The sequence below is a fragment of the Arachis duranensis genome, chromosome 6, assembly GCF_000817695.3.
Source record: "Arachis duranensis cultivar V14167 chromosome 6, aradu.V14167.gnm2.J7QH, whole genome shotgun sequence".
Taxonomy (NCBI): Eukaryota; Viridiplantae; Streptophyta; class Magnoliopsida; order Fabales; family Fabaceae; genus Arachis; species Arachis duranensis.
The window spans coordinates 14,853,662-14,879,000 of NC_029777.3; the positions used below are offsets into that span (position 1 = coordinate 14,853,662).

Here is a 25,339-nt window from a genome sequence, read left to right on the forward strand (position 1 = left end):
AATTTTTAAAATTGGGAATTGTCCAATCCATTTGAAAAAAAAATTGAATTTATTTAATCTTATAATTTAATAAAGAGTTAATTTATTGATCATTCTCTTTAATTCTATAGAAAATATTTTATTTATATTATAAGAAAAATAATAAATAAATATATTGATGCATCAACGGTTGATTTTGTGTCTCTGAAGCTTGTATTTGTTCTGCAGATTATCGATTTTGTTCTTGTACTATTGTTATGTAGGACATTCCGTTAATTATTTAAGTTTGACATCACTGTGGGACTAAATTGATGCTAAATAAAACTTTTTTGAATTCAAATAGGACACTTTAAATCTTAAAGACTAAAACAAAATTATGCTCAAATATAGAGGACCAATTTAATATTTTATCCTTTAAATTTCTGTCTCTCATAATTAGACTGTATATTTAACTTAATATTCCAAATAAATATTAATTTAAATGTATATCTAGCATTATTTTAATAAAAACTTATTATCTTAGTCCTATAGAGTTGAATATAAATTACATTATAACTAAAAAATACACTCAATATTATAATAACAAGGTGATTAATTATAAATTAGCACATATAAAGGGGTGGCATGGGCATAACTTTATCTCCCATTTCCAATCTGAATTGTTTTATATTTCTTTCTCTCTCTTGTGATCATAAGTGTGTCATTAAACAGCCTAGTTTTTGTCTTTTTCTAATTCTTTCTTCATTTGATGGAATGTATTTTGTCCATATTCGCTTCAATAGTGACATAAGACAAGGGAACGGAAACGAAAGCTGTTCTCCTTATTTATTTATTTATTTATAAACAACGTACTTTATGTAACATTAAATTTATTTTAGCGGCTCTAATTAACATTACCATTAAGATTTAATTTGTATACACAGTTTTCTCCTAAAAAGTTCTACGTAGATATTGAATTATCTATATCATATTAATAAAAAAATTTAACACAATTATTGAATGTTTAAAAAGCTATAAAAATATAAGCATCAAATTAGATAACAATAAATTAATGTGTATATATATACTTATCCGTGTTAAAAAGAAATTTACATCTAAACCTAACTAATTAAACATATTTTCACATAGTTAAAAGTAATAGGTTTTTTTTTAAAAAAAAAAACTACTTTTGACAATATATATAAATTCTTTTTATATCTCGAATTTAGTGTATCTGATGTATATTTATCTTAATCTTATATGTATTGCGTCTAATATGTATATTAGATTTTAAATTTGTAAATAATATAAAAATTACATATTGATAAATAAAAAATTTATTTTATTTGTAAATAAAAAATCCTACTTTTGCCTAGATACTAGATAAAAGAGCACTAAATAAACACACGATTAATAGTGCATTCATCAAAACTAAAATCTAATGGATTTGTACATTTTTTCCTTCAAAGTTCAAAAAGATGTTCTCATTGAACATTATTTTGTTTGCATAAGTACTTATTAAATATGCATTATTTTTGCAGTTGAGATGACATATTAGAATTTTTTTTTTTATGTGTGAGTAAATAATATATGAGTTTGTGATGTCATATTTTGGATTGGAGACTGCTCAATCTGTCTCGCAAAAAAAAAAAGAATGATTCTTTTAATTAAAATTTGTTCATAAGTAAAATAATTTTGGATCTAGGAACAAAATATCTGGGTGCTAGTCCCGGATGGATAAGTAAAAGTAAATGACATGATTCATGACAACGTGTCTTATCATGACTTTATTTACAAATTGTCTAAAAAAAAAAAATCCATCCTCCTTTGAAATTAGTTAGTTAGATTAACTAGATTAAAATAAAATTATATATAAACACGCAGCTCACGCAATTTTAACCGAAAACTTAGGTCAACCAAACCTGTCTTGTTTTTATCTTCTTCATAACTCAGTACATGGATCGGAGCATCATCGTCATCGCCGTCATAATGTCGTACAGGTTTTATCTTCCACCTACCATCAGTTTCAAACTTTCAATTACTTGTTATTTTCTTAGAGTTGTTTATTTTTGAAGCAAGTTATATAGTTTACACTTTATAATATACACTCTTCAATTTCATCTTAATAACAAGTATTACATTTATTATTTTAAAATGAATAAATGTTTTTCTTGAACTTTCTAGTTTTTTATGGAAAGAATAATATGTCACCCCTTAAATACCTTACAAAATATTCCAGCTGACACTAAACTAGTAGACAAAAATGAAATTATTTCCATCTTTTCATTTCGTAGAATATAAATAAAATAAACATCTGAGTATAAAACTATAACTATATTACGTGTACATTAAAATCAGTCATTAAAATTAATTACTAATATAAATTATATATTAAAATATAAATACACTAAAAATAAATTAAACTATACATGTATTTATATATAAATATATTAATAATTAATTTTAATAAATAATTTTAATATATAAATAATATTTTTATAAAACTATATATAAATGAATCTCTTAAGGTAGTTAATTAGTTGAGTTAATCTTTTAAATAAATGCGTGAAATATTTGCATGTTAATGATTTGGGCAAATAATTTGTTCTCAAATCATGATTCAATCATGCCACAACCCTGTTTCTTCACTTATAAGTCTGCGATTGCGGCAAAGTGTAAAATTAGATATTGGAAAAACCAGAAGATGGAGCAAGAAACAATTAATTAGTAAGGAAACTGAGCCGGGCATTCATCCAATGCATTCTTTTCGATCTTATACCCAGCAAGAAAACGGATGCGCGTCGTTAGCCTTTCTTTAAAGTAGGTTTTCGCGCAGCTCAATTCCTTGCTTGTTCGCTTCGCATAGGCTACACAAGCGATACACTGAACACCAACTTAATCTCGAAGAAAGTCAAAGCAACTACATCTCCTTCGGACCCTGACGTGAGCGGACGCTTTGTCATTAGAGTGTTCTAAAGAGCCTAACAGCGGAAACGACACAAATGTCTAACACAAGAACAATATGGAAGCACTCACAACACAATATAGTAGCAACTATAACAAGCAAATATAGTAAGTAAAGTAATAACAAGAACACACCAAGATTTTAACGTGGAAAACCTCCTCAATGTGAGAGGTAAAAATCACGGGTCGTCCAAACCAATGAAATAGCTCTACTATAATCAAATGAGGTACAAGAGAGTCTCAAATAAAGCACAAAAATGTGCAAATAACCAGCCAAAACATCAATGCACCAAAGCTTACAAGTAATAGGCAAGAAGATGAAATATACCCAAAAAAACAGAGCTGATGTCGAAGCCAATTTCTCTCTCTGCAGAGCTCCAATTAAAATCTCCACCGTTCAGAATGAAGAACAAGATGTGAAAAATCTACAGTTTAAATTTCACGTCGATCCAACGGTGAAAGAATAAGAAACTGCCGTTCCAAGATTGCTGCTCTGTGTAAAAATGGGAAACCTAATTTCTCTCTTGCGAAACTAATTTCTCCTACTGAAAATCTCCAATAAACATCTCCACCAACCAGAATGAAGAACAAGATGATAGGAACACGCAGTTTAAATTTCAAGTCGATCCAACGGTGAACAACTGAGAAACTGCCATTTGAAATTTACTGTTTTGGGCAAAAACGGGAATTCTGTTTTTCCCTCTTCTCTCTCACTTGGTGGCTATTCTCTCTCTCTCTCAAAAAACCTCAAAAAACTAAATTAGGGTTGTGACACTAGGGTGAAAGAATACACCCCAAAATGTTGGGCTTGGGCCTCACAAAGGAGAGAAAAACCCAACAAATCTCCCCCTTCTCGACTAGGTAGAGGCCTCGCCATTCCGGCGATCAAACAACATGTTTCAAACTTTTCTCTTGACAATGTTTTTGTCATCATATCAACACCATTGTCATCAGTGTGAACTTTCTCAAGTTCCAACAACTGTAGATTCTTCACATCTTGTTCTTCATTCTGAACGGTGGAGATTTTAATTGGAGCTCTGCAGAGAGAGAAATTGGCTTCGACATCAACTCTGTTTTTTTGGATATATTTCATCTTCTTGCCTATTACTTGTAAGCTTTGGTGCATTAATGTTTTGGCTGGTTATTTGCACATTTTTGTGCTTTGTTTGAGACTCTCTTGTACCTCATTTGATTATAGTGGAGCTATTTCATTGGTTTGGACGACCCGTGATTTTTACCTCTCACATTGAGGGGGTTTTCCACGTTAAAATCTTGGTGTGTTCTTGTTATTGCTTTACTTGCTATATTTTCTTGTTATAGTTGATGCCATATTGTGTTGTGAGTGCTTCCATATTGTTCTTGTGTTGGACATTTGTGTCGTTTCCGCTGCTAGGTTCTTTCATACTGGCATCAGAGCTTGTTGGTATTTTTCTGGGCTTGTGATTCTGTGAACAATGGAAGCTAATACTCATGGTGGTGGAGGAGTTAGAGGGGAGTTGATGCTTGATGTGAAGGCTCACACTTGAGGGGGAGATTGTTAGTGTTGCAAGTGTGAGGAGTGTCGAAGTTTGTCCCACATTAAAAAAAAAAACAAGGAAGAGTGAGAAGTTTATAAGACGAGAGACCCATTAACTTGACACCTTAAGGTTTTGAGTTGGATGTGGTGTCTTCTCATTTTATGTTCTCTCACTTGATTTTTCCCCAAAGTCTCCCCAGCTGTCGAATGCTCTCCACGGTCGGCCCAACAGAAACACCATGGATGAGAAAACTCCCATTTAGTATAATTTTTTTATTAAGAAGTATTTTGTATTTTTGAAAAATACAAATACTTCATTTTATATTTAATAAACAAAAAGAATCATGTATATATGTTTTTAATTTTGAAAATTAAAAAGTAATCCTGAAAGCATTATAAAAATGCTTTTTAAAGCACTATTAAAAAAATTATTTTTAGTAGCTACTTATTTTATTTTTAGTAGTAATAAAAATAGTCACTAATATATTTAATAGTAATAAGACATTAGCCATCTTATACTTTATTTTTTAAAAGATTTTAACGATGATTATATAATTGTCAAAAAAGACTTTTTTAATAGCCACAAAAAATTCCATCTACTAAAATTATTTTAATATTTAAAAATAATTTTCTCAAGTATATTTTTTTGTAATTTAATTTGGACTTATTAAAAATATTTTAATTTTAATTTACAAGCATTCTTGTTACAACTTTTGAAAAGATAAAACATTACCAAACTCAACCAAAACTTAAAGGTGTTTGGTCTTTTGCTGCAATAAAATGTCATTGTTAGCATTCAATCAACGCACTGTTGCATGCAACAACAAAAAGGTCTATGATCTATACATTACTAAGCTCTCTATCTATTGTTATAATGCATGTGTGCTGTTTTCCTTTTTATATATACTAAAAATGTACACCAAAAATTAATTACTAAATTACGTAAGAATATAAAATATAGATTAAAAATAAATTAAATAAAATATTTAATAATTATTTTTTATATGTATATAATTTTTTTATTAACTAAAAATATTATGTGTATACTATGCATATATTAGCTACTAAATTAATTATGTATTTATGTATAAAATATATATGTTATTTAATTATTATTTTTAATACATATTTTATATTAATAAATATTGGGTCAATTGTGGGGAACTCCCAACCATGATGTGGGACTAACTTCAACACTCCTCAGCTTCACCTTGAATACCCCTTAAAACCAGACCGATTAAACCATCGGCTCTGATACCACTTGTTGGGCCGCCGTGGGGAGCTCTCGACTACCGGGGAGATTTTGGGGAGGAGTCAAGTGAGATAACATAAGATGAGAAGACACCACATCCAACTCAAAACCTTAAAGTAGTAAGTTAACGGGTCTCTCATCTTATAAACTCCTCACTCTTCTTTGCTTTCTTTGATGTGGACTAACTTCAACACTCCTCACACTTGCAATACTAACAATCTGGTATCAGAGCCGATGGTTAATCGGTCTGGTGGTTTTAAAGGGTATTCAAGGTGAAGCATCGAAAGTCTTCCCGGTAAAAGTGGTCCGGACGGCGTGTCCCATAGTGTTTTGCGGCGGTGTGATGGACGAATACTCATATGTGGTGGAGGAGTTAGAGGGGAGTTGATGCTTGATGTGGATGCTCACACTTGAGGGGGAGATTGTTAATGTTGTAAATGTGAGGAGTGTTGAAGTTAGTCCTAAATCAAAGAAAGCAAGAAAGAGTGGGGAGTTTATAAGATGAGAAACTCATTTACTTGACACCTTAAGGTTTTGAGTTAGATGTAGTGACTTCTCATCTTATGTTCTCTCGCTTAATTCCTCCCCGAAGTCTCCCCGGTGGTCGAGAGCTCTTCACAGTTGGCCCAACAATAAATAATTGAGTAAATGCCCAAAATGGTCCCTGAATTTCAAATCGGTATTCAATTTAGTCCTTGATTTTTAAAAATAACTAACTAAATCCTTTAAATTAAAAGACGTGCATCTCCATTAGTCCCTCGCAGAAGCGCCGTCTAGACGTTGCTGATGTGGAATGTTAACTGCCATGTGGGCATTCCATTAAACGACGTCGTTGAAGGAGAGGATGCCTTAAGTGTGTAAAACGACCTCGTTTCAAATAACATCTTCTCCCCTTTTTAATAAACTATTCTTGTTGGTTCCCTTCTACTTCAACGTTTTCCACAAAAACTTTAAAAAAGCTTTCTCTTCTTCTCTGTCCGTTCATTTTCCCATTCTTTCCACTCACATTTGCTCACCGAGGATCATCCCAAAAATCTGTTCTCTTCGGTCAATGAAGGAGTTATCGACGAAGCATCACCTTCGTACACTACCGACGGTGAGAGGTAACAGTTCATATTGATCATTCTCTTCCATTTTTTGTATTTCATTGAGCGTTCTTGATACTTATGTGTGAATGCGTTGTTGTATATGTAAGGGAGTGGTTTAGAATGTTGTGGTTGTTAATGGCGCAAATGTTAGGGTTTAGGGTTTCTAATATGAAACTTGTAACCACATAAATCATAATCTGGTTTAAGTTATAGTCAATAGGAAGTAAATATATGCGTTCTTATTACAAATATAGTGTTGATTTCTAGTTCTTTGCAATATGGTTGTTTTGCGACAAAATGATTAATGTTGTCTGTTTTGTGCATTGTGCTGTAAACTTCAGATGCCTGATCAATGAAAACTTATTTTTCACCATGGTGAAAAGTTTGAGACAGCTCCTTATGAAAATTTTATCTACACATCTGACCTGTATGACGAATGGGTTGGAGTCGGTGAAGACTATCTTGACGTGTTTGCGGTAACAGGTTATTATAGAGAATTGGGGTATGATAAGGCTGAAGCATGTTGATTTTTGGACCCTAAAGATGGGTTGAATTTTGGTCTTAGGAGATTGCAAGTGGACCAGGACCTTGTTAGTATGATCAAGCACTGCCATGAGAATAACAACGTCATCCACATCTATTTTGAGCATAAACCTTCGATTCCTGATATAATTGATGTAATGGAGTTGTCCAGAAAGTGTGTTAGAGCAATGACTGTCCAGAAATTCAACGGGCATATGCAGTCTATAAAGAGGGTGAATGAGAAGGCGTAGGCATATTTAGACAAGTTTTCTAGGTAGGCATGGACCATGGCTCACTACAAGGACTTTCCAAAGGTTGACAATGTGTGTAACAACATGTGTGAGGTGTTCAACGCTGCCACCAAACCATACAGATGCAAGCCCGTCTTGACTTTACTGGAGGAGGTTAGGAGGTATGCCATGACTAGTATGGCAAGGAACAAACTGAAACTTTCTAACCATATGGGACACTTACCTCTGATTCAACAAAGTAGACTTACGAAAGAGAGGCATTACAACAGGTATCATACACCAATGTGGTCTGGAGATGCGGCTGAAGTCATATTTGAAGTGCATGCTGAACCACATAATGTGGTGGTTGATTTGGGAAACCAAACATGTAGCTGCAGGTCTTGCCAGTTATCCGGTAAGTAATATTTGATTTTATTTTATTTTTTTGTGTAATTGCACGGTAGCATACCTATCAACACACTTAGTTACTCAATTTTATTATTTGCTAGGATTACCTTGTCGTCATGCAATAGCTGCAATTTTAGTCATGAATGGTAGACCTGAGAATTATATCCATGTATGGCTAACAATAGACTCATACAACAAGACTTATGAGTACCATATTAACCCGGTAAGAGGCCAATAGTTGTGAAAAACCTCACAATACCTCCATTGCTTACCAACTGTAAGGAGCAAGTTTTGTGGCAGACCATCACATTATGCAAAAAAAAAAGATGCACATGAAGCACCTGTTTGGGGGAGTTAAGAGCGCACTGCAACAAAATTGAAGCGGAAATATGGCAAATTCACCTGTGGGACATGTGGAGATGTTGGTCACACAACAAGGAGTTGTAAAATAGTAAAAAAATAAAAGGCTGATGAGTTAGCAACTGCTGCAAAGGCTGCTGAAGATGCTGCACATGAGGGTGACGCTGGTGCTAAAGAACCTACAATTCAGGTAATGATAGTATTAAAAACATTAATCAAAATTAGAGCTTGAGTTAATCAATCTGGAAACAAACAAATCCATTTTCTTGTTAACTTGAGAGGATATGTTTTTGGTCAGCTAATATGATTCTTGACAGTGTCATCTTCCATATAATGACACTTTTTATTGTTGTTATTGCTATCATAGGTTGCAAAGACTACAAAGATTGTCAAGAAAGGGCTTCTGAGAACTAAAAGTGAGAGATGCATAGACAAACTCCCTGTCAAGAGGACAACTTCATCCACTGTTGCTGCTGCTGCGGCTACTCCACATCCAACTGAGATTTTAAGAGAGACTATTCAGGGAGCTAGTGTAGCAACCTCTGAAAAACTGGCCTCCTTCTTGAAATTTGTTCCAACTCTAGGATTCAACCCACCAAGAAAAATGTCTAACTAGCACAAAGTGTAGTGACTTTTTGAGTTCATGTTGTTGTAGTTGAATGCTATGGTTAAACAATGTGTATTTTTATAATATAACCTTTGAAACCTGTATGCGTGGCCTTTGAATGTTGTTATGACCTATGATGTTTTGGGTTGTGATAGTATATTATGCACAATGTGCTTTAGTACAAACAACACTTGTTCCATGTTCCGGAAATAGTTATGTTATGTTAAATTAATGAAGTTTTTGGTTTAGTTCATGTTTTGATTTATCTCTTTTTAGTTTAATTGAACACAATTTTAGCAGAACAAGTGCAGCATCAAGAGTTGAACTCATGTAAAATTAATGTTTCATTTCATTCCATCTTCATCAAGACATTACATACCATTTAAGATATTTAAAATTTCATAACATAATCATCATTTGTTGAATATAAACCCCAACAAGCTAACACCTAAACACACACCAAAAGTAACTACAAAAGCGAGCAGCACCATTGTCATTATCTTCACCGTCTTAACATCACTCTCCAAACTTGTCATCTTCCAATTTAACTCATGCAAAACTTTTTGTGAAATGGGTGTTGCACAAACTGGTTCTTCACATCCATCAGCCCAGCGAAAAAAATTACAGTGGATTCCATACTGCAAAGTAAAAAATGCAGGTGAATCCAAACTCAAAGTGAAATCATCTTAACATTTTCTTCACAGCCATAACCTTACCTCATAGTTCGGACAACCATAAAATAGTCTATCAGGATTTTTTGTTGTCGTTGAGTACTTCATCACCGTTCGAAGCCCGCAATTACAGAAAACGACGTTCTTACCTCATTCCTTTATTGCCATAAGGTCTGCCTGCAGAGTTGTTCCTACTTGAGCTACTTTAGCTTCTCTCGCCACCACTCATCATCACTCACGCAGACGAGAAATCAATTTGGGTATTACGGCGAAAAAGAGAGGTCGAAGAAGAGAAAGAGAGTCGAAGAAGAGAAGGACACATTATGCAGTTCGAAGAAGAAAAGACAATTAGGGTTTTCTATTGAAATGGACCAATTTGGGTATTGTTAGACAATTCCAGATATCAATTTGAATCAAATTCAACATTGGTACACATTAGCATACAACTGGAATGTCCACATAGCAGTTAACGTTTCACATCAGCAATGTTTAAACAACATTTCTGTGAAGGACTAACAGAAACACACGTTTTTAAATAAAAAGAATTTAGTTAGTTATTTTTAAAAATTAAAGATTAAATTGAATACTGATTTAAAATTTAGGGATCATTTTAAACATTTACTCATAAATAATTTAATTATTAATTTTTATATACATAAAGCATAATTGAAATTTGAATGTAATTGTCAATGTTTAATTGCATCTTTAACCATCGAAAAAGTTGTCGTAAAAATAAATAGAGTCTTATATTAATAAGCATCGTAAAGACACTTTCTAATGCATTAAATGCATTACAAATGTATTAAAAGAGTTAAAACTTTTTTTTACTCTCTTAATCAATATCTTTAGAACACTTTTTAAGTAAATCCATTTCAATATAAATTAACATACGTCGCAATAAGTAATAATTTAAAGCATAAAAATTTAATAAGTCATCACAAGTTTTATTATTAAAACATACACCATTTAAAATATTATATTATATGAGTTTAATTTAAATTTACTGACAATGTAAAATTAAACGTTTTACACAATTGTATTATAACTGTTCTTTTGAATAAGTATTCACGCAATTAATATAAAAAGTAATTATTATTACTAATATTCACGTTATATATATGGTTGGATGTATATAAAAAACGGTTTTATACTAATAATACATTAAAATTAAATTTTATATTATATATGTATATTATTTGAGTTGGATCGGAATATTCCAATCCAGCTAAACAAAAATTATATGGGGAGTCAAATCTAATTCAAAGTGTTCAAGACAAGTAAGGTTTTTGCTTATGGATCAATCTGGATCAGGGACATACCTAAATTATTGTATACAAAATGCAATAATAGTTATGGTATTTTTAGCAATATATGTAACACTTCTGTTTTCTTATACTCCATGCTATGTCCAAACTCTAAAATATAAGATTAGGTAAAATAGTATTACGCACTTCTAATCCCGAATTCCAATTACAATATTTTCTTTGTTTTGCTTATTCATTAATTATTATATTTTCTGATTCAAAGATCTTGTGTTGTGTCGTTATCTCATTGCTAATAAAAAAAAAGGCAGTGAGGCACTAGTGAGCCCCATTTGATGGGGAGGGGCAGCAACTTCACTGCACCATAGAAAGTGATTTACCAAGTTTCAGAAAAATGTGTTTTTTTTTTAATTAATTTCTTAAACTAAAAGCCGAGAGAACGAGAGTAGAGGAAAACAAAATTGCCAATACAGAAGTCTAAATTTAATTAATTGGTCAAACCTATTCTTAAGGATATTTTTGTGCTTGGGAGGATTATCCATTGGAAGATTTTATGTGATATTAATTTTAATATTAAGAAATAAAATATTCTGATATTATTAAAATATTTTGAATAAAAGTTGGTCGAACTCATACAAATTATATCAGAGTTATTATATATAGTTCAATGAATAAAAAAAAAACATAAAAATTAAATCTGAGATGCTAAAATAAATAATCAAATCAAATTTTAAACTTAAATTTAAATAATAACAAAGTTATATATTATTTGGCACCCTTTATATACATCTTCTTGCAGAGGCCAAATTCATATATAGACAGCAGCAAGAAATAACACTGGTTATTTATATTTTTTAATTATTATATAAAAAATAAAGATTCATATTTAAATACTTCTTATTGAATAATAAATGTCGTATTTTTTGTTAATTAAATAAATATTAATTTTTTATTTATTATATTTTATATTAATAATTTAAATTGAACGCATTAGGAGTTAGGACTCGCCAAGAATAAGAGTTATTTATTTTATGTCAATTTTATACACAACATTTTGGTAAAGAATACTAATGTGCTCGTGGGAAGGGACCCACCATGTAACCTACCTGCCCCACATAACGTACTTTTTTCACCCATGGGCCCAATATGGGCCCCACCAAAAGGGAGCCATCTTTATGATTCATAGGCCCACATTTTGCCTTATTGGGCTGAATGTATATCGGGTGATGTAGTAAGACAAAAAATATGCTTATTATGTTCCTTGAATTTATTCCCCCATGTTCACGACCAAAAATAACACTCCTATTATTCTCGGTTCTTTTTTACAGTGGAAAGAAAACTTTATTTTCTTTATTATTAATTTATTTTGATGTATGTCTTTTCTTTAGTCAGTTTTATGTCTCAAAATTATTAACTATGTCGAAAAAAGTTTTAAATTATTAAATATACTATAGAAGGGAACTATTTATAATCAATTGAGATGCATTTATTAATTTAAGAATCATGTGGCAAACAACGAAATGATGTTACAACCAATTTTACTAGTGGGCAATAGAGTTTGGTCAAATCAGTTATTTCTTCTTTTTTTTCTTTTACTTTTTTGGTATGGATTTTCTTCTTTTTTATTTTTGCTTTTTGTATGTGACTGTTTTGGACAAAAAATGTTCTTAAGAGTTAAAATCTCTTCGTGTATGAGTCCTTTAAAATTTCAAAAGAGAAAAAAAAATCATATATAAGATACTATATTAATTGTCAAGAAATTGTTTAGAAAATAATATTCTAGGTTTTTGTTAAACACGCATCAGAAAAATAAGGTAAAATTTACGGTTGGAGGATAGAAAATAGAGTTCTCTCTCTCGGGCATTTTTCTTCATACATTTTTGGATAACATTAACGTGTATGTGTTGCTTGGTCATATACGGCACATAATTAAGCAAATTAAAATTATAGAGATAAGTCCAATAGACAAATAATTTCGGGTAGGATATTTCATTTTCATTTTGAAGGAAATAAGTAAAATATTATCATCAATTCATCATCATTATTTTTGAATTTTTCTGCAGGGGAAACCAACAGGTGGCTATGAGGAATTAGGTGGAGCCTATATAGAGTTGTTAAATTGTTGAGTGATTAAGAAATCTAAGATAAAATATTTTGAAGATATCAACATATTTAATATATCAAATAAGATTAATTTTGATTAACTAACAGAATAAAATATTTTACACAGTTATTCAGATGATAACTCACGCAATGAATGTAAAAAATAATTAATTTTGCTGACGCGATAATATGTAATTAGATATACATATAAAATTAATTTATACTAACAATGTATTAAAATTATATTAAAAAATTTAGTTTAAAATAATAAAATTACTTGTTAGAGGCTACGGTTATTATTTAGTATCAGTGGTAAATTTGCCATAGTGAGTCACTAACTTGAATTTAGTGGAAACTCACATAGTGTGTACGACTGTAATGGTTATTGTGAATGTGATGATGGTTACGATAAATTCAGGATAAGCCTTATCTACTAGACTACTACCAATTAATAAATGAACAATTACACATGGTGTAGGTACACGTACACCAAATGAATGAGATTTCATCGCGTTTCTATTTCGATTCAGTTTACATTTCATGGTTAATCTGACAAAATAAATTCAAGTTTCTCATCGGATTATGATTCAAGTAAACTTATTTTTAAATCAAATTACAAGAAGTTCTATCTTGACGCGATAGTCTATCAACTCTAATTACCAATTTGCCATGATGACGACGGTCCAAAATGCATCACTGATTTGTAACTCATCACACTAATCACACTGGATCAGGTCTAATCATACCACAGTTAATATAGTTAAAATGCTTGCGACAATTACTAGTAAAAGAGCAGACAGAAAATTGATGGCAGTTTGGTTTGAAATTTTCAGACTCACCGATGAGAAAATAAATGAAATGGGTCACAAGGAACCAATAATAGAACTAGTGATAAAATCAAATCAAGGAAATCAACATTTATATTAATAGAAACAACAATTAATGAAAAAGGAAAAAATACTGTCACATTTTCAGTTTTCTATCATTTCTAGTTTTCTTCCTAGATTCTCTATTATCTGCAGGGTATTGCTTTTTAATCAATAGGTTGCGCATTGCTGTTTTGACAGCTTCAGCTGCAGCCAAGAAAGCACTCTCATCAACAGAAGCACTTCCTTGCAACGTTTCTAGCAGCTTCTCTCCGCCAGGTATCTCATCATCTCCCAAAACTACTGGCTCTTGCTCAGCATCAATAGAAGAGATTACTCGAACGCGAGCCAACGGCGGGTAGTTACAAGCAGGTAAACTAGAAACACCAGTTACCATCCACAACATCCCTTCGGCGGGGCTGAACCCCAAGCAGGTAGGAACAAAGGCCTCTCCCGCAATAGAAACCACCTGCAGTGTTCCCATCAGTTTAAACTTTAAATTCCTGTCTCCAGAAAAGGTTTTGTGGTTGCTACACTCTTACACAGATAATGCATGAGTTGACTTTAGAAATCTAACATTATACATGAAGAATAGATCACAAAATGAAAGAAGGCACACCAAATATGACGGTAATCACGCGAGTGAGTGTCATTTGAAAATTGTGTTATCATATTTCTTACCTTGGAAACAGAAAGTGTTTGTGCAGAAACATCGCAGCTCAACAATACTATTCCTTGCAAGCTAGAGTTGTATCAAATATAAACATGTCAGGTAATGAAGAAGACTATACTGGACTAATATGGCATGACTGGAGAATGAAAGACTTACCTTTGAATGGCCACAGCAATAAGCAAACCGCTGATGGTGGTGCACAAATCAGTAACAGCATGGCCATGCTCCTCTGCTTCACCATTAGACTCTAGAAGTCCTGCCTTTAGAAACAGAAGATGAGGATCAAGAACGTCAGACTTACCACCCCGGGAAATAGTAAGCGAGCGGAGCCTTATTTAATCACCAACATTATTTTACAAATTTTAATGAGTATTTGACAAGTCAAGCAATAATTAACAAAATGCATTCATAATTCATAATTGACTGAGAAATAAAAATTATACAACCCTAGAATCAATGGGGATATATACAATAGCTATACCTTAGCAGCAACCTCACAAGTATCTAGGAGCGCGCCAGAGGAGATATCCCACAATCGAACCTGCAGAAATCAGTTTCGCATTACTTTTGCCTAACACCGAACGATTTAAGTATAAGGCATAAAAACAATGTCCGAGTCCCTAAGGATAGAATTGGTTACTGACCGTTGAATCACCACTGCCAGAGACAAGAAGGCCTTGAGGGCATTCCCGAGCATGAACAAACGCAAGGCAGGATACAAACCTGCAAATAGGGACATGTCAAAATCTGCGAATAGGAAGAAACCTCCGTCCTTCGGATAAAAAAGAAATGTCAGCTTCACAATTTGTTAGGATGTAAAACTCTAAAGGTAAAAACTGCATAATGGAATCTTAATCATTTGACACGAGTTATAACCAAACGGGCAGAAAGGCAAACTAGTCCTTACGATCATAGAAAGTGAGCTTGTGAATCATCAAGAAATCAAACACAGCAGTAAGCATGATGATTAAATAGAATCAAAACTCACTCTGTATGACCAAGGCAGAAACTTCGTATCTCGTGAGCTCCATTCAACGGCTTCTTGGGAAAATTAGTAACCTGTTGCATTCACACAATTACATAAAGTACTCTAAACAAAAAGCAGCATAATGAATTAATCATAAACTAAATTAGCTTACCCGAATTTTAGAATCCCGATCAGCACTTAAAATAAACCTGCCATCAGGGGAAAATTCCTGCACAGCACAAATATTAACATAAGAAAATGAAATAGAAAACACATGTCACATTGTAAAAAAGAAAACAAGTTGATAAAAAATCTGACCAAGCTAGGGATGATACTGCAATAGTGAGAAAGAAGCGGCGTCGGTTTCCTATCACCTAATGTCACGTGTCCATGGGACCCAGCCACGTCCACAACCCACACAACACCGAACTTGTCCGCGAAACACACGTGGCAACCGTCCTCGCTTATCGCAACCGCACTCACCCTCTTCTCCGACGACACCGTGCAGACGCAGCGCCACGATTCCGTGGACCAAATCTTGACAGTTTTGTCGTCGCCGGCGGACACGAAGAGCTTCCCTCTGGAGCCGAATCTGATAGCTCTGATTGAGTCCTTGTGGAAGGGTGCACCGCACTCGTCGACTAGAGAAGCAGCGGAACCAGCACTGTGCGTGTGAATGAAAAAAAGTTGAGAAAACGGTTAGGTTTGTCGTTAGTTGGGGGTTTGGGTTGGGAGAAACTTACAGGAGGTCGAAGACACGGAGGTCGGGTCCAACGGCGACGGCGACGGAGATTTGTTCCGGGTGAACCGCGATTAGTGCCGGAGCTACTTCAACGTTGTCTCGGTTTGATTCTACTTCAGCTTCTGCTTCTGCTTCTTCCATTTCTGTTTGCTTTCACTGACTTTTTTCAAAGTTGGATTTACGAACGAAAGAGCGTGGATAGCAGTTCCGTCATTTCCGCAAACACGTAGTATCGTGTTAGGGTTTTCGCGCTTCACTACTCCTTTTGGGCTTTTGTGACTCTAATTAAGCCCAATCAGCGTCTTACACATCAGCTATCACCCATTAGTTAAGAAAGAGAAGGGAATATATATGACCCAAAATGAAAAATACTCTCACAAAAACTCAATATCTAAAGTCCATTGTACAAAAAAAATTATCTTACATGTATATAAAAAATTAGTTACCAAATAAATTATAGACTATATATGGAGATACAAAATATATATTAAAAAATTAATATATATTCATACACAAATTTATGGTAATTATTTTTATACACATAATATTTTTGGAAAAAAAGTTTATCTTGAAGATATGAATTAGGTAAAGAAAAGTAATATTTTGATTATTCCTACAATTAAAGTTCATTTTGTAAATGTCATATGACTATATGAAAAATTTTATTCTAGTGCATCAAAATTAAAAGATTATAAAAAAAATTAAATAGTTGTTGTTTTAGTGATTTACAACACTACTCTACTCTACTTTACCCGCATTTTTAATATATTATATAATATATATGTAAAAGTTATGTATGTAATGAAAAAAGTGAGTTTTGAACTCATAATATTTTTCTTATAAAAATTTAAAATAACTACTATGTTAGTTGATGATCATATTATTTGTAATTTTATGTTAAATTTTTTTAATATTTTATTGTTTTTAATTTTAATTTAAACTTAACTTTTTTTATTTTTTATTTTACTAATATATATGAAATTTGCTATTTTACTAATATGTATGAAATTTGCTATGGCTGAATTTTATATTTGATTGAAAAAATTTTTCTGCGAATAAGATCGGATAAAGTAGAATTTAGAACTTTAGAATGCAAGTAGAATCAGAATTGAGAGATTCTCAACCGTCAGGTATAATAGGATAGAGTTTTAAAAAAAAATTTTCAACCTGCGAATAGAATTAGGATAGAATCCAAACTCTACTTCTACATAAGTTTTCAGCATAAACACTTGGTCGCCGTCTAATTAAAATATACATCACCACAGAAATAAAAGTAACTTCTTAAGACGTAAAAGTTAAACACCTCCAAAATACAAAAATAGATATACATTTTAGGCTGAAATGCAGAACTCAAACACACGAACACAATTTACAGCAATAATTTGCAAAGTGAACCTCCATTTTCACTGCTAGTTTAATTGTCACATTTTATCGGTTGACCTGCTTATGAAGTTTACGAACATTAACCCTATGACTACGAGTCTATGACCTATGAGAAAAAGGAACTATGAACTATGAAGTGGTCCTTTTTTTCCTAAAGAAAGGTGACAAACTTGCAGTTGTTGTAGAACCGGCTTGTTCCGGCCTAACTGATGGTCCTTCACCTACTGTTTTGTTTCGAACAGAACAGACAAAGGACTTGCCTAATTTACCAGCATGTAATCATCACAAAGACAAGGATAAATATTATGGCTTACATACAAAATAAGGAAGCCATTGAAACAACTAATTCTTTGTCTAGTTTAGGGGACCCAAATCCCCCATGAGCCACAAATTACACAAGCCTAAGAAAGTTGCCAAGGTCTAAATTCTCAGCAGTGTACAACCAAGAATAGTACCACGACATCTTGTCATTGGAGCTGCCTGGCGCCAATTTGGTCTCTCACTCCCAAGTGTGAGAATATCGACATCTGATAATGGCTTAATGTCCCAGTCCCATCTGTCAGGGCCAATGAAGCCTCCAATCACGTATAGATCATCAACCACCCCTATCATTGCAAACCCAATTCTCCTTCGGAACTCGGAAGCTGAACCTACCACCTTTCTCCCTTCTTTGTCCTGCTTGAAGATGAATCCATGGCTAATCACATAAAGTGCATCCTGAACAACCGCCATAGGACCTTGGAGCCACCCACATTCCTCAACAATCCATCCAGGCCCCGCATTGTCTAAAACTTGAACTGTTGACATGTCCTTGTGCAGCACATGCACCTTTCCACCTATCACTACTCCTGAACAGGCTGAATTGTGGGTGCGATGAAGATCAGCCATTGGAATCCATACATCCTTCTCAGGGTCATACATTTCTGCTTCAGATATTGATTTTCGGCAGCTGGTGAAGCCCCCAGCCACAACAATTTTCCCATTCAAAACACAGCATGCAAACATAGAGCGCGGAACCAGCATTGATGCTCGAGGGGCCCACTGCCGGACTACGGGATCATATGACCAGACTTCATCTGTTGCAAAACAGCCATCTTGGTCACCAGTCAAGGGATCAACTGCATCACTGCCACCGCCAATCACGAACAACTTTCCAGCAGTGGAAACAGCACCAAAGTGCGAAAGATGCCTGATTTTTGAGGGAAGAACCGGAAGTGTAATCCACAGATCTCGTTGAGGGTCATACAGCTGCCACACGTTCTCTGGGTCAAAAGCACAGACACATAACAGCTCCTCTGATGAACCAACCTCCTGCCGGGCTTTAAATAGTTCAGGGCTACGAACGGCTGCTTGCCAAGAACGGCAAACAACCTCTAACTTCGGATGGAGGTAGAAGGGAACCCGAGCAAGGCACCTTATTGCAACAGCATCAGGGAGTCCTTCAATAAGTCCAGCCATTGTAAGTGGATAGCCACTCTTTCATCCGACACAGATAACTTTCCGACTGTGATTCCTGCTATAAAGGAAGCCACCCTTGAAATCACAATATATATCCAGCAATGTATACAAATTTTGTAAGGTATACTTGAGAAAACTCAAATCCAATATGTTAGGAAGTAGAAACATTAGTAAGTATAACCAAAGAATGCAGTTGAATATAGTTTTATGATTATATTGTGTTGTTTCATCAAAGAGTACTTTTATAAGTAAACTATATATATATGAACTTCAGAAAAGATGCAGATCATTGAAGTAGCAACAATGCTAGGAAATATAATGTTTGAACTGGATATAGAAACATATTCAACAAGTTTTATCATTGGAATGATATACCATGACTAGTAAGGCTCACATAGTGACAACATAAAGCATTCCAAACTAATTGTGAATGATTGATGAGATAATAACTAGTAGGTCTCATATAGAGACAATAGAGATAAAAGTTTTCAAATGAGTGGTCCCTGCCTCAACCTTATGGGATGATGGTAGAAGACATGGTGATACTGTAGACACTCAACATAATAGTTTGAGAGATCTCTTATGTTTTTTTTTTTTTCATCACACAAAGCAATTGCCCCATGTTGGCATGTTCTACAATACTTTTCAGTTAACAGCTTGCATTTTATGTGTTTGCCCACCACCATTGTATAACTGAGATTGCATATGATTTGCAGAAAGTTCTTTCTTTCTTGTCTCATTCTCTCCAAAAAAAATAAAAAATAAAAAATTAGCAAGCAGATTAAAGTTGCTGCTGATTGCTCAGCCTTTAAAAAAAAGCATAAGTGTTTAAATCAACCCACCCAGCCCTCAAAGTTTAAATGGTTTACACTTGCACATCTAATATTGGGGACATTAATTCATTCTAGACAGATGAATAACAACAATCGGAGGCTATTCAAGATTTTAAAGGAAACGAACTTGAGAAGCACAAGAGTGCAACCTAGCAATTTATGTTGATAGTTCTAATATGAAGGACACGAAAAAAGAGCTAGCTTAATGGCTTAATAACCATCTGTTACTGGACTCTGACATGTGTTTTAACTTCCCACTTCATTTTCTCAATATTGACATTGTGGTGAACCTTGGCCCCAGCAGAGGGGAGGCAACTTAATATCTGAGATTATGGAGTATGGATGGGTTATAACTTATAAACAGACCAGTTACATTCCCATTCCTATAAAATAGGTCCTCTCTACGCTGCATTAACTTGAACTGGGCACAGCTCAATGCACTTGCTCCAAAATTAAAAGTCAGGGATTATGATTATATTCATCTCTTAAAACTTTGAGCACCGAATGTCCAACTCTAAGAGAAAAAATAAAAGGCGAAAACAACTGAATAAAACAGCCACGAATGGAAAGAACTAGGTCAGAGACGCCTAAGTCACTGAAATTGCAAAAGAGTCATGTTCATACCACACACCCATTTTCTAATCAGGCACAAATTAAAGCACAATGTTTCTTAGTATTATAGGGAACTACGAATGGCATAAATCCAGCCACATAATGCAATATACCTGATGTTCCAGAGCAAAGTCAATGGCAAAGAGGATATCGATGATTGATCTGTAACAAGACAATAAAGAGAGAAATAAATAAAATAGATACATCCATGGGTAAATGTAAAAGGAAAAGCTAGAAACGGAAGCAAATATGATCATCATCTGAATTCACAAGATGAGGAAAATGCACTAGCTTTGCCAATAGTGCTTCCCACGGTTTTTCTAAAACATGATCCAAAACCAAAACCCGTGAACTGAAATTTTCCGAAAATGCATTCACCCCAAACGCGCCTCTTTCCTCCCAAAACTAAACTGAAAAGAAAGTAAAAACCTTTGACATGCAAAAGCAGTAGAACACAAGACAGCTGATGGAATTCAAATTAGGATTCCAGCCCTAACATTTGTAAGTACTACAATTCTTATCTTAATTAATTTAAACAAAGGAATACAAGTAGAAGAACTGAGTTGAAATTGAGGAAGAGTATTAAGTAAGGGGTAATCGATCAAGTGAAAATGAGAAAGAAAAGAAAAACGCATAAATTAAGCATCTTGTGAGGGTAAAGATTCGAAGAAAAATTGAAAACGAGAAAGGGAAAGATAGTAGAGAGAGAAGGAGAGAAGGAAAATTTACCTAACAGCGAAGAAGGAACGGAATCGAGTGTACGGAGAGAAACAAAGAGGGGAATATGAAGAGAGAAGAGAGAAGAGAGGGTAAGGAATTGGGTGCGAGCGAGGCTATGGAAACGGCAACGATGAGTTATGTTTATTGTTTAAGAGAAAATGCAAAGTTATGGTTGGTTACATGAATGATTATACAAATTGCATTGCATTTCATGAATGAATGAAACCCCAGTGACAGAGAGGCCAATGCAATTATCAATCAATGTGAATCAATGCTCTACGCTATGCTGCTCTTTACTTGCCAAATCCCTTCCTCCATTCTCCATCTCACTAATTTCTTATACCACACTATTTATTTTTTAACTTAGTTATTTACAAAGATAAAAAATTAGTGCAGTTATTTTCACATCAAATTAATAATTGAAAACAGTTAATAATTTAATTAATTTGATTAAATTTTTATTTAATAATTTTTAATTATCAACTTCGTATAAAATTAATTCTATCTGAATTTTTACCATTTACAAATTACTAATTATTTATTCGATTTCCCTAAAAAACTAATAAAAAGGATAGCCAGCTAAAGCCAAATAGTTAAAAAATAAGAAATTTGTTATTAAAAAAATTTACTTTTTATTATTCTAATTTTTTAAATTTCAAAATTAGAAATATAAAGAGTTGACTTATATTATAGTTAGCTTCTTTGACTTTTTTATTTTTAACTTATGTCAAAAATATATAATTCAATATTTTTGTATTATACTATTAATATATGATATTAAATTTTATTTTATATTATTTCTACAATAAAAATTTATATATATGTCATTATGTGAAGTTAATAATTAAGAAATTATTTAATAATTTTTTATTATCAACTTTATACGCATACGAATTTTCATCTATTTTTATTATTATTGTGTCTCAATAGTTCATCGAATTTCATTAAAAGATTATAATTCATAAGAAAATTTGATGAAAAATACTAAATTATAATACACAATAAGTTTAATTCATCATTGCATTCATAAGACTTCCTTCTAATGCAGATAAATTAAACTTAGAGATTGTTTTACTGGTAAGCAAACTTATTTGTCAAAATAAAAATTAATTAAAATAATACACAATATGTTTAATATTTTTCGTTTTATCATAGATAATAATTGAAAAAATGAGAGGGGCTCATAAGAAGAGTTTGCGTATAAGAAAAAAAAATAATTTAATGGCTAAAGTAAAATTGTCGAATATTTTGTTAACAAAATTATTTGAGAATTTAGTTTAGATTTATTGACAAAGTAAAATTGTATCTAAAAGTTAAAAATTAAAATGTTGAATTTGCAAATTGCATGGGGGGTTTTGGGTTGGGTTGCGTGCCCGGGCAGCCTCCTCACTTGTCAATAGAGAAGAATACATCTTCGCATATTCTAAATTCCTTTTTTTTTTCTCTTTTATATTTTCTTCTTAATTCAGAAAATGAAAATCAGTTTTAATCAGAAAATAAAAATCAGTTGAAGAAAAACAAAATTATATGACACTGACCCATTCAACCTTAGCTGGCTAATTTGGATCTTGACTCTCGGTTTCGTACGGACCACGGATTAGATTTTTCTCTCTTACTTTTCTTTTGTATAAATTATAAAATATACTTCTAAAAAATTTAGAAGCTAATGAAAATCAACACTCATCGACACAAATAAAAATAAAAATGTTGAAAATGAACACTTCTTGTTTTTCTAATAGATGGAAAAAAATGGATCAAAATGAGAAATTGTTAGAAACGAAATGTAATTAACTAATTATACTAGAAACAAAAAATCTATTAACTCTGCTGCTGTTAATTCGTGTTTTTAGTTCTTACATTAAGAAAACTCTTTACTCCAACAAATTTCAGGTATTTTATATATGCGGGAATCACATCATGAAAATCATATTTAGACATACACACCCACCATCCTTTCGCATTAAAATTTTTTGGCCAATCAAATGATAAACCTATATAATGATTTGAAAAGCATAGGATGAAAGCATGACATTTCGCTTATTGTTATCAATACAACGATAACCATCAAGGCACATAATTTGATGGTCCCTTAATATTTTGGACCATTTGAATTTAACTAAAAAAAAATATTTCCTTAATTTTTTTAAACCATTTAAAAAATGGATAAAATCAATTTTATAGTTTTTTTTCTATTTTTAATTGGAAGTCAATAAGACATTTTTGAAAAAAAAAAACAATCAAAGAGATATCAGTATAAATATATTACCATTATAGTACGACTCTTTTATTTTGTTTTAAATTTATTTCATAAGTTTAATTATTTTTAATACTTTTTAATTTAGATATGGAAACGAAAATGGGGTAGAACGTATTTATGGAGTGTATGGGTACTTTACGTGGATATGGTGTTAGGATCGAAAAAATTGGATGGTCGGAGTTTAAGGTAAGTAATCGAGCAGTCTGATTTAAGGTGCACAAATCGGACGGTCAGATTTGTGTCCTCCCTACCATGTGTCGCGCATGCATCTCTCCCTAGAACAGTCAAGGACAAACCTAAAGGAGACGAGTAGTGGCCTCGGTCCTCCCAAAATTTTAAGAAACTATACTTTTATATGAGATATGTATTTAAAAAAATATTATATAATTTAATAGTTTTATATGTATTAGTTTTCACTATGTGATAAATTTATGTCTTAATTATTTAATTTATTAATATTTTTTATTTAACTAATTGAATATCATATTCTCAAGTTTTTGTATCTTTTAAATTAGTTTTTATATAATAATCTCTATATTTATTTTTAAAAAATTATTTAGTTTTTTATATTAATATATTTAATATTTATATTATTATATTAATAATGACTTACGTAGTTATATTTTGGTAATCACATCATGTACTTTAGGTATTATTTTCTTGTAAAAAATACTCATTTTTCTTCTAAATTTACGTTGTTAAAAAAAATTTATAAAGATATCTTGTATCTTATATTCTATAAAGGTAGTGTGTCTTTCAAATAATTAATCATTTATAATTTATTTTCAAATTTTTTAAAATTTTTAAAAGAATTAATTTTAATTAATAAGTATGTGATCATTTTTAACTAAACACGCTATAAATTATTAATATTTTATAATTTTATAATGTACTATTGATATTGTTATATTTTTTTATGTAATTATCATATTAAAAATAAAATTGTGAAAGAAAAATTATAATTATATATATTTTTTGATAAATCTTTTAAAAATTAAACTCTAATAACTATATGTCAATTATTTTTATGAAATGAAAAAATTTATTGTAACTATAATACCCACAACTTACTTGGCTCTATGATCACTCACTCATATAAATGACGCTATCATATTTTTCATCTCTCAAACTCACTAACACTCATAAAACAAAGAAGAGAATTTTCACATTTCAAAACATACACATTTCATTATGGAACACACATAATACATAAGGCATATATGCCTTTATATAGGCAAAGTTTAAAAGTTCATGATTCTACTAACTTCTTAATACACATACTTATCCAACTTTGCTTCTTCCTTTGACTATTCAAATAAGTAATTTCTAGCACATCTTGAAAATTCTTCATTAAGCTTAGTCATCAATCTTGAACCTTTCAATGCACTTCATGATTCTTCTAGTATGGAGGTGATGAGTGCAACTTCTTTTCAATTCCAATTCAATTTGATTTTGAACTTCTTCATTGTTGTAGAATGTTGTAGTTATACTACTCTCTTGAATGTTCTTGGTTATTCTCCAAATTTCCAACATCTTCTAGTAAATTAATGATTATTGTTTTCAACTCAAACTTTTCTTCTTCAATTCTTTAACCATGTTTCATGAAGATTCTAGTTTATGCAAGTTGATTTAAAAATTTTTAATCAACATTTATCTAAAATTTGATCACTCCATATAAAAATTTCTGGATCTGTTTCTGGAGACAATGATCCCCTTATACCAACATACCCCTCTCTTGAAGTCTCATTCTCTTCGTGTGTCCCTTTCTTCAACCTTTCTCCAGCCACCATTTTTCTTCATCTTCACCACTTTTTTCGAACTTTGAAAAAAAAAATTACAATGTCAAAGAAATAGAAGTGTAAAGGTATTGATTATTTTAAACTTTAC

The 25,339-nt window shown here is 32.2% G+C and overlaps 2 protein-coding genes across 4 annotated transcripts; both read right to left on the reverse strand.

Moving 5' to 3' along the window:
- Positions 1–13,833: 13,833 nt before the first annotated feature.
- On the reverse strand, positions 13,834–16,434 carry LOC107493013 (uncharacterized). The gene is made up of 9 exons (XM_016114095.3): positions 16,191–16,434; positions 15,766–16,111; positions 15,620–15,676; positions 15,469–15,539; positions 15,125–15,203; positions 14,962–15,021; positions 14,637–14,740; positions 14,489–14,549; positions 13,834–14,276 (listed from the first exon to the last, which is right to left on the reverse strand). Exons 1-9 carry the CDS (start codon positions 16,328–16,330, stop codon positions 13,905–13,907), a joined length of 1,290 nt encoding a protein of 429 aa, XP_015969581.1. The 5' UTR covers positions 16,331–16,434; the 3' UTR covers positions 13,834–13,904.
- A 1,136-nt stretch (positions 16,435–17,570) lies between these two features.
- Positions 17,571–21,498, reverse strand: LOC107493012 (F-box/kelch-repeat protein SKIP30). 3 transcript variants are annotated; one of them, XM_016114094.3, is made up of 3 exons: positions 21,205–21,498; positions 20,589–20,637; positions 17,571–19,085 (listed from the first exon to the last, which is right to left on the reverse strand). In XM_016114094.3, exon 3 carries the CDS (start codon positions 19,028–19,030, stop codon positions 17,993–17,995), a length of 1,038 nt encoding a protein of 345 aa, XP_015969580.1. In that variant the 5' UTR covers positions 19,031–19,085; positions 20,589–20,637; positions 21,205–21,498; the 3' UTR covers positions 17,571–17,992. The 3 variants fall into 3 exon arrangements, with proteins under 3 accessions (XP_015969580.1, XP_020982258.1, XP_052119402.1); XM_021126599.2 differs by having other exon boundaries at positions 17,571–19,088; XM_052263442.1 differs by having other exon boundaries at positions 17,571–19,105.
- Positions 21,499–25,339: the final 3,841 nt, after the last annotated feature.